We start from the raw sequence: 9639 nt of genomic DNA, 5'->3' as shown, positions 1-9639 counted from the left end.
CCCGAACTCATGACTATCAGGGTTTATGAGGAAAGTGAACAAGTTACCACAAGTCAGGAGCAGAAAATATTAAGGATACAGTCATTTTGTCCCCAGCACGGCTTCTTAATCAAGCCAGCAGATGTGCCTCTTTCTGGTTCTTAGCCTCTCAGCCACACGACCCCTTGGTCTCTGCCCTGTTCTGCAAAGCTCCGTTAGCGCTAACACGTGCCCAAAGGACATCCCACTGCACAATTCAACTGCCTGGCCAAAGGCACTCTTTCTCATGGTCTCTGTGAGGCAGCCTCTGGTGCCTCTGCCGCCTCCACCACTTCCGGCAGAGATCAAACATGCTCTCTTCTGATAATTTGTTTTGATTGATGGTCGTGGGACTCTCAGTTCTTTTGACTGAAGAACCTGAGTGACATAGTGGATGATGAGGTGAGCTGTTAACTTCAAGATCAGCAGTTCAAAACCACTAGCTCTTGGTGGGCGAAGGGTGAGACTGTCTGCTCCTGTAAAGATCAGTTCACTGGCAGTGAATGAGCATGTGGAATGGCAAGATTGATCGGTCCACACTATATGAGTTTCACACACCATATTTGCCTGGTCCCACCCAGTTATCTGGTAGGAGTGATGACAACTACGATTGAAGAGCCAGGGTAAGTCGTTTCCCTTCACTACAAGGAGCCCTGAGGAAATCATTCCTAGAATGATGAACCAGCAAATTAGTTTAAGATGCAAGTAAAATAAGTTCACTATGATCTCATAATGCATCTCAGATTTACAGAAGGGTCCAGTAGACCCATAGGGTAATTAAGATAGAATGAACCTTACTCTGTTTTTAAAAATAGGTTTCCCTCTGTTCTCAGGAAGACCTCTAAGAAAAAATAAAATGTCGTGAAAGATCAGTCCTTTAAAATACCCAAATCTGCTCAAAAAAGCACCCTCCAGGCTGTCCTGAGCTCTGGTGGGTCTCCACCTGATGACCTCGTGAGGCTTCAGCCCGAGGAGGAAGCCTTTCACAGACCTTGGGTGTGATCGTTTGGCATGGCTGCATAGAACTACTTTGGTGCTGTTTTCAAACTTTCAAATTCTGATCGTATTAGTGATAAATCTGAGTTGACCACGAATTTCTAGGCAGATATTAATCACAGCCAGTCTTTTCAGTGATACCTTTTTTCTCTCTCTCTCCATCCTGAAATGGCTCAGCCGACTCAGTTAATAACCCCACAGAGGGGGTAAGAGTCTGTTACATAATAAGAAAAGCCTGTCTGTGGTTCTGGACAATCCAGGCTGACGGAGATGCACACTTGCATATAGGTCAAACGAGTTAAATATAGAACAGCTGCTTTCAAAGCTGTTGCAGCTGCTCTGTAGCATCAGCTCTGCTTCTGCAAGGAAAGACGCAGAGGGGGAGAGTAGAGCGAGAAATCAGAGGATGGAGGAAAATTCTATTGTGTAGAGTTAGCCTCTTGGGTAAAGAGCCTATCAATGATTCAGCTGGACTAACCTGTGAACATTAATCTTGACATGGCCCCTACCTGAATTGCCGATTGGTTAGAATAAGCACGTGCCTTTCTCTAAGAAACGCACCTGTAGAAATTGAAGGTTATTGCACCGACTCTGCTGGGGGAAGGGACCTGATGACAGGTCCCAAGCTTAGTAAGCTTCTCTGAAGGTCAGAATTGCGCTGAGTTATGTTTAGGACAGATGGCCCTTGCCATCAGGCCCTCAAGCACCATGTTCTCACTGTCTGGGCCTTCCCTGTCCACGGATGGGTGTTTCCAGTTAGCCTGGGACACACCGACAGCAAACGGTATGCTCCCTAGCTGCTTTGTGTTTCACACCATATTGTGCAGGCAACCTTGAATAAAAATACCTGTAGGAATAATAAGATACAGTTTCTCAGTCCTTCCTAGGAAGGCCACATACTTTGCACAGAAGACGGCAGAAGCCCATACCCTAGTATATAAAAGTGCTGTGACCAAGCTGAGCTCTTACTTCCATTTCCTCGTGTATCTGTACAGATGGAAAGATAAAAAGCACGTAAGCAGCAAAGTGCCATTTATCACAAGACATCGGTTTTATAAATACATTTGATTTTTTTTCCCTTCAAATTTGAGTAAAGTTTTTAAAGCATTTGTAGAAGGAAAACAGTTTGTAAGTAACGTTCAAGGGAAACAAGAAAGCCCAATTTAGTTTTAGAAACCCCCGAGAGACACGTGACTCGCATATTATTAAATAAAAGAGTGGACAGTAGTCCAAACATAAATGGTAGATTGTAAGTACTATCAGGTTTTTAAAATCTGTCTGTTACTCTGTATTATCTTTAAATAATTGTAAGATCTCTATCTTTCTATCCCGTTCTGTTCAGTTGTGTATTATCTTCTTCTCGGAAGGGCATTTCTAATTAGATGCCCTATTAATAGTTTAATATTATCATGTTAGTAACTTAAACAAATGCTTTCCTATATATGTATATTTATTTGTTTCTTCAGTATCCTTTTCCCAATTGCGTGGGAATTTCTTTCCCTTGCTGCTACTTTCCTTTCCGTTTCCAGGCAGTAATCAGATCCAGGGTCTGCCTTTGTGTTAGTCTGGGTATTTTACAGAAACAAATCCACATCAACTCGTGTATAAGAGAGAGTTTTATATAAAGGGTAAGTGCACATCAAGAAGACATCCCAACCCAGTGCTGCCGAAGCCCACAAGTCCAACATTAACCCATATGTCCGACACTTCTCCCTGGCTTTCCTGCTGCACAGCTCCCCTCTGCCATCCTAGCGCCAAGATTCAAGTCATCTGAGATGCAAAGAGCATTCTGCTTTTGCAGCTTCTTTCATGAGCTCTTCGGTTTTAAGAGAAAGGCCTGCTCCTGGCCTGCAGGGTCGGTCATGGTATTGTGAGAACTAATGCTTCTCACATTAGGTAAATCTCCGTGCCCCGTCTATAGGGCCTGGATTGTCGCTGAGCCTACCCGTGCCACTGCATGCTTTGCGGCGTTTCTGTGTTCGGCTCTTATCCTCTCCTCGGGAGAAAGCCAGGGCTTTCTACTCCCGTAAACCGTTAGAACCTCGGGAACCCCACACGCAGTTTTACCCTGTCCTCTAGGGTTTCTGTGAGTTGGCATCAACTTGATGGCAGTGCGTTTCATGTACTTCAGTTCAGGGTTATTTCCCCAACCTAGCAGTCAGTATACCTGTTAGTGAAAAAGAACGTGCAGTGGTGTTTATAGATGATATTGTTGTCTACCTAGTAAAGTCAAAAGATGTAGCTTTTAAAAAGAGAGAGTTGAAGTGACTATATATTTCCTTCATACTTATATACTGTTTATGAAACAGAGTGGGGGAATCCCATGCACAATTGGCCCCAAACTCATTAATAGGCAAGAATCCTTCTGAAGACACTTGTATGACAAAAACTGCAAAATGTTTAGAAAAGCTAGAAAAGACTGCAGCAGTGAGACACCTCATGGTCCTTAGAGACGCCCTGGTGGTGCAGTGGTTAAGCACTCCGCTGCTAACTGAAAGGCTGTAGCTGCAACGGAGACCAGGCCTGGCTGTGTGACAGCCCGGCAAACGCTGTGGAACATTCGTTCTACTGTCCTGGGAGGTCGCTGTCAGGAAGCGTCCACGTTCTCCCTCTGCAGAAGGATTCGCATTGCCTTGACCAGGTTCTTGTAGAAACTGCCTCTGCCCCTACTCGGCCATGGAGGAAGTCACCCATTTCCCTGTCACGTCAGTGAATGTGAATCCTTTCCCCATTTGCCCAGTCCCTAGCCAACCTCTAGGCCGGGTTAAGGTTTCACTACAGGACATGATAAAGCAAACAATAAACCTACTGCTTCTGGGACAGTCATCTCCTCAATCCAGGGAACTGCCTCCCACGACTTCAAAATGTCTGTGAGGTCTGGAGATAGAGCAATGGTATAACTTAATATTTAGTTGTTTAAGGACTTTCATCAGTGTATGATATGCATTTTATTTGGTGGCCGTTCGACCTGTGGCCCGGGAGACCATTTCTGGTGGCAGAGTTCTGAGACTGTCGATCTGCTACTGAAGAGAGCAGCCGTGGTGTGCTGGCTCTACTGATTAGTCAGCATTTCTCTGTTTGGTTTGGCTTTTCTGATTCGTGTGTCTGCTGAGAGCATTCACATTTTGACCTCTAATGTGATTTTCTCCTTAATAGCTTGGTGCCAACAGTGGTTTGCACATCATCATCTTTGATGAAATTGATGCCATCTGCAAGCAGAGAGGGAGCATGGCTGGCAGTACAGGAGTTCATGACACTGTCGTCAACCAGCTGCTGTCCAAAATCGACGGCGTGGAGCAGCTGAACAACATCCTCGTCATTGGTACTTTTACCGAATTCAAAACCATTGCCGTTTCAAACCCCTGAGCTATCTGAGTTCTGAATGAAGACCTGTGGCGGTTGTGATTATACTCTTTTGCCCAATGTTTTCAAATTATCCAGCAATGGTGAAGAACTTAGCCTATTTTTCTGTCCAGACTCAACGGGACAAATAAAAGACAAATTTCAGTGACTCGTGGGTTTAAGTGTATAGGTTACCACAGACGGAAGGTACCACAGTGTAACATTGGTGACAGAACAGGTCCTGGAGGCCTGTATGGCGTCTCGAAGGTGCTCCAGGGTTGAACTGGGCCAGGGAGTACGGGTCAGATCCCACATCACTAGTATGGCTTCTGGTGACTGTTTTCTGTACTGAGGTTCTTCCACGGATTACTTTGGACAAAGACTCCTGCTCTTTTAGGAAGGCCGTAAACCACTGGCCTAAAAGAAAGGGATGAGGCTTTGGAGGCAGACAGCTGCTGGTCACATTATACCTTAGCACCCTGCCAAGCTCCTTACCCTCCCTGCACCTTCACTTTCCTTCTAGACATTGCAAGTATGTAATGATGAAATTCTAAAGCAAAGTCTCTAGTGTTTTTGTTAGAACAGATCGAGAACCAACACTAATTTGGCAATCATTTTGTTTCCTTTTTGACTTTTATGGCAGCAGGTTTGATTTGGGGTTATTCAAGTTTTATAAAATAGCATCTTAACTTGTGAGGAAATTACTGCCCTTACATAGCATGAAGGGAAATTTTCCCCCTTATTGAATCCTGATCATCTGTATTATTATTGTTTTGTAATGTCTGTGCCCAGGAATGACCAACAGACCAGATCTGATAGATGAGGCTCTCCTGCGACCTGGAAGACTAGAAGTGAAGATGGAGATAGGTAAGCAGGCCTGTCACGAACCATGTCTACACATGTTATGAAAGTTGTTTGCAAAAAAAAAAAAAAAGTTGTTTGCTAAAAAGGGTGGCTGTCCTGAGAAGCAGATGTTTATATGCTTGTGTACATATAGGAAAAGGAGCCCTTGTGATACTCAGGATAAGCATTGGACTGATAACTGCAAAATCATTGGTTCAAACCCACCAGCCACTAAGCAGAAGAAAATTGAGACTATCTGCTCTTAATAAAGATTTATAGCCTCAGAAACTCTTATCTGAGGTTACTATACATCAGGATAGACTCAATGGCAGTGGGTCGATTTATCAGAAAAGCAGTTGGATTATAATGCTCATGGTGCTTTTGAGACTAAGAAACTCCCTATTATAATTTTTATTTAATCAGGCTTACCAGATGAGAAAGGCCGGCTACAGATCCTTCATATCCACACCGCAAAGATGAGAGGGTATCGGTTACTCTCTGCTGATGTCGATGTTAAAGAGCTGGCCGTGGAGACCAAGAATTTCAGTGGTGCTGAACTGGAGGGCCTGGTGCGAGCAGCACAATCCACTGCTATGAATCGACTTATAAAGGTCAGTGAAAACAGCTCAACAGGTGAGCGGCTTACAGCCTATAAATACCATCTTGCAGTCTACCTCTTTCCTTTCAAGCATACCTAGGGGTGGGGGGAATGCTGTCTTTTGAAGGGAAGAGAAATAGTAAAAGGAATAGAACTTGTCAACTGGTAGCTCCTCAGAGTAGCAGAGAGGAAGATCATGGCAGCATCGGTCCTGATACCGCTGACCCAGCCGCCTTCAATTGCCCCCCTCTGTTACAGATAGGTGAAGACGAAGACTTTAAAGACTTTTTTCTTTAATCCTTGGACTGTGTTTGATTATAGCATGTCAAAGGAAGTTGAGTTTGTTTTTTAACACACTAGAATATGAGAGCCACTTCTTTCACCTCTAACTTTCATAAGTTAGAGGCACAAAGATAAATAAAACATGGCTTCTTCTCTCAACATGTTCATAATTAGTTTTCTGAAATATTTCTTGGTTCTCCTGTTCAAAAATGACATACTTTCTCAGTTCTTTAAATATTTTATTTATCCTAATAGTTTTATTGGCATATCATTCACATACTATAAAACTCAGTGGTTTAACTATATTAAAAAGAGTTGTGCAATCTTCACCTAATCAATTTTAGAACATTTTCTTTACTCTTATATTCATTATTATTACCTCCCATTACCCCCGCAACTTTGCCTTCTATAGCCCTAAAGAACTATTGATCCAGTTACTGTCTCTGAATTTCGTATAAAGAAAGCATACAAAAAACCAACAGCAACAAAATAAAGCACAGTAACCTCAATCCAAAAGAAACAGAAGATGATAGAAAGTTGAACAACTGAAAAATAGGTCAAAAGGGAAAGCAAATGATAATATGTTAAATTTTAACCTCACCGTATCTGTAGTAATCCACTTTCTAAAGCACTCGGTTTGATGGCAAGACTATTCACACCCCTAATCAATGATCTGAAGGAATCCAGTGGAGGCTTAATCTACATAGGGAGTCTGCAGATGGATTTTGGGCTTTTACTGTCATCCATACCCTTCTGCAAACCTATTCCTTAGAATTTAAGCTCTTAAACAATTCCCTCCTCTGATCTTAGACTTTATTATTTATAACCCTCGCACAGGCTAGTTGCTCTTTCCATATGGACTTAGCTGGCACCTCACTTAGATGCCTGCCATTCTTTATTAGTGTGTCATTTATGGTACCTTCATTGACTTTGGTTCAAAATAGATTTATTGATGTATTATCTATGTATGTATTGATGTATGATGTATGCCACCGACCATATTTTTCTCTGTTGTCTTTGGCCTCCCATGTCCTTTTTTAAAGCTTTGTGCCTCAACAAACCCTTGGAAACCATTATTACCTCAGGCTAATGTTCTCCTTCATCCAGATGATATGTCTCTGTAGTTATCTTGTCCTTGGCCCATTTAAAGCTCAATACATGTTCTCTTTAAAAAAAAAAAAAAGATTCATTAAACATCTGCTATATGATAGCTAGATGCCATGTGTGTAGTTGGGTTGACTAGAAAAACAAATTCATAGATATTCAAATGTGTATATAAGAAAGAGCTTTATAGAAAATAGCAATTGTATATTGAGAAAAAACATCCCAGCCTAGTCCAGATCAAATCCATAAGTCTGATATTAGCCCATATATTCAGTACTAGTCCATAAATTCCTCTTTAAAATCATGTAGCACATGCAATGATGCTGAATGTAGGAAGATCACAGGCCAGTAGGTAGAAGGTCTTGTGGATCCAGTGGCAATGGAAACATCTCAATGCTGGCGCAGGTCTCCACATGTCTCCTCCAGCTCTCTGAGTGTCTCCACAGCAGGAAAGGGAAGGCAGAGAGAGTGAGTCTGGCTTCCAGGAGCTCTGTCGCACCTCCAAATGAGGTCATCAAGCTGCGACCTGATTGACAGGTTAGACTCTACCCCTTCGCTCAAGTTGACAGGAGATTCTGTAACTGCCACACCATGCTATGGGTTAATGCTTCAGTCACAAAGAAGTGAAGTGCCTCTTCTTGAGCAACTAGCTCATAGTTGAGTCATCCACATTGCAACCATAGAAATGCAAGCTAAGTAAAAAGGCATCAGATGTGGTCAGCTTAGGGAATGCAAAAAACCTTCACAAAGGAATTTTTCCAGGTGGATGGAGACATTTTTAGTTTCCTTGGGTGCCACAAATAGTTAAGGACTTGAATACTAGCTGAAAGTTGGGTGGTTCTAAAAGCCCCCCACCCCCAGAGGTGCCTTAGAAGACAGGCCTTATGATATGCTGTCAAGGGGTCACAGACTCTAAACACCTATGGAGGGTTCTACTCTGCGCACATGGCGTCAATCAATTCAACAGCAACTAACAGCACATTTTGGGGAAGAAGAACATGTGCAAAGGAACAGCGACAATATGGCATGGTATGTTAGGGAAGTTGAGTGTTACTTCAGCATAAAAGGTAAGAACAATGGCAGAGAGAGATTATGAGGGATGTCAGGGAACTAAAGCAAGGGATGGAGCAAAAAGAGTCTTTCATACTGTGCTAAGAAGTATAGACTCCTCTCTCTAAGTAGTGCTACGTCATTGAAGTGTTTTAAGAATCGCAGTGGCACAGTGTTAAAACAGAAGACACTCCAGCTGCGTCTAGTAGACAAGTGGAGTTGATGACCCAAGACAAGAGAGTAACTTTTAAGAAAGTTCAGGCAGGAAATAATAAAAGCCTGAGCAATGAGAAATGCCCTAGTTATTTCTGGTACATCTTATCAATGGTTCTAGGCCAAAAGTTGGCACCTGAGCCCAATCTAGTCCATTGCCTATTTTTGTAAATAAAGTTTTATTTGAAGAGAACCATGCCCATTCATTTAGTTGTCGGAACAGAACAAGGGAGTACCATTTAAAATCAAGAAAGTATGTGCCATTGTACCCTCTCACCTTATCTATTCAGTCTGTGTGCTAAACAAATCATCAGAGAAGTCGGATTGTATGAAGAAGGATGTGGCATCAGGATTGAAAGAAGGCTTAAAAACCGCCATTGATGGGCACAGGACACTGCCTTGCTCGCCGAAAGTGAGGAGGACTTGAAGCACTTGCTGATGACGACCAAGGAGTGCAGCCTTCAGTCGGATTGTGACTTGTGTAAGGGAAATCCACGATTGGATCAATGGGTACCATCACGACCACGGAGAAAAGGTTGAAGGTATTAAGGGTTTCGCCTTGCTTGGATCCTCAATCCACATTCATGGAAGCTGCAGTCAAGAGATCACACAACGCATTGCATTCTGTAAATCTGCTGCACATCACCTCTTTAAAGGGTTGAAAAGCAAGGATGTTATTTTGAGGACTAACTAAAGTGTCCCTGACCTAAGCCATGGTATTTTTAATTGCCTCGTATGCACGTGAAAATTGGACGTTGAATAAGGAAGACCAAAGAAGAATCGGTGTGTTTGAATTACGGCGCTGGCAAAGAATATTGGAAGTACCAGGACTGCCAAAAGAACAAACCAACCTGTCTTGAAAGAAGTCCTTGGTAGCAAGAGTGGTGAGTCTCTGTCTTAAGTGCTTTGGACATGAGTCAGGGAAGCCTGTCCCTGGAAAAGGACATCATGCTTGATACAGTAGACGGGCAGTGAAAACGAGGAAGACCCAAGACCAGATGGAGTGTGAGGATGGCGCAGGACTGGCGGTATTTCATTCTGTTGTACACCGGGTCACAGTGTGTCAGAACCGACTCCACGGCACCTCATCACGTGACTGCCTTTGTGCTGCCGTGGTGAATTAAGTATTTGGAACAGAGATTACATGGCCCACAAGACCTGAAAGATTTACTCTCTGGCTCTTTAGAGAAAAC

At 43.0% G+C, this 9639-nt stretch overlaps 1 protein-coding gene across 1 annotated transcript in view; it reads left to right on the top strand.

Annotated features, from left to right (window-relative positions):
- Positions 1–9639, top strand: part of NSF (N-ethylmaleimide sensitive factor, vesicle fusing ATPase) — a 147706-nt gene that overhangs the window by 78424 nt on the left and 59643 nt on the right. Inside the window, exons 10-12 of the mRNA XM_004707240.2 lie at positions 4171–4336; positions 5149–5223; positions 5623–5810. Of these exons, the coding sequence (XP_004707297.1) occupies positions 4171–4336; positions 5149–5223; positions 5623–5810 (429 nt within the window). The remainder of the gene's footprint in view (positions 1–4170; positions 4337–5148; positions 5224–5622; positions 5811–9639) is intronic.

The sequence above is a fragment of the Echinops telfairi genome, unplaced genomic scaffold, assembly GCF_000313985.2.
Source record: "Echinops telfairi isolate 266 unplaced genomic scaffold, ASM31398v2 ScPeMD7_7458;HRSCAF=8496, whole genome shotgun sequence".
In the NCBI taxonomy this organism is placed as follows: domain Eukaryota; kingdom Metazoa; phylum Chordata; class Mammalia; order Afrosoricida; family Tenrecidae; genus Echinops; species Echinops telfairi.
The sequence above is the reverse complement of the archived record's forward strand: the minus strand, read 5'-3'. Positions and strand labels throughout refer to the sequence as shown.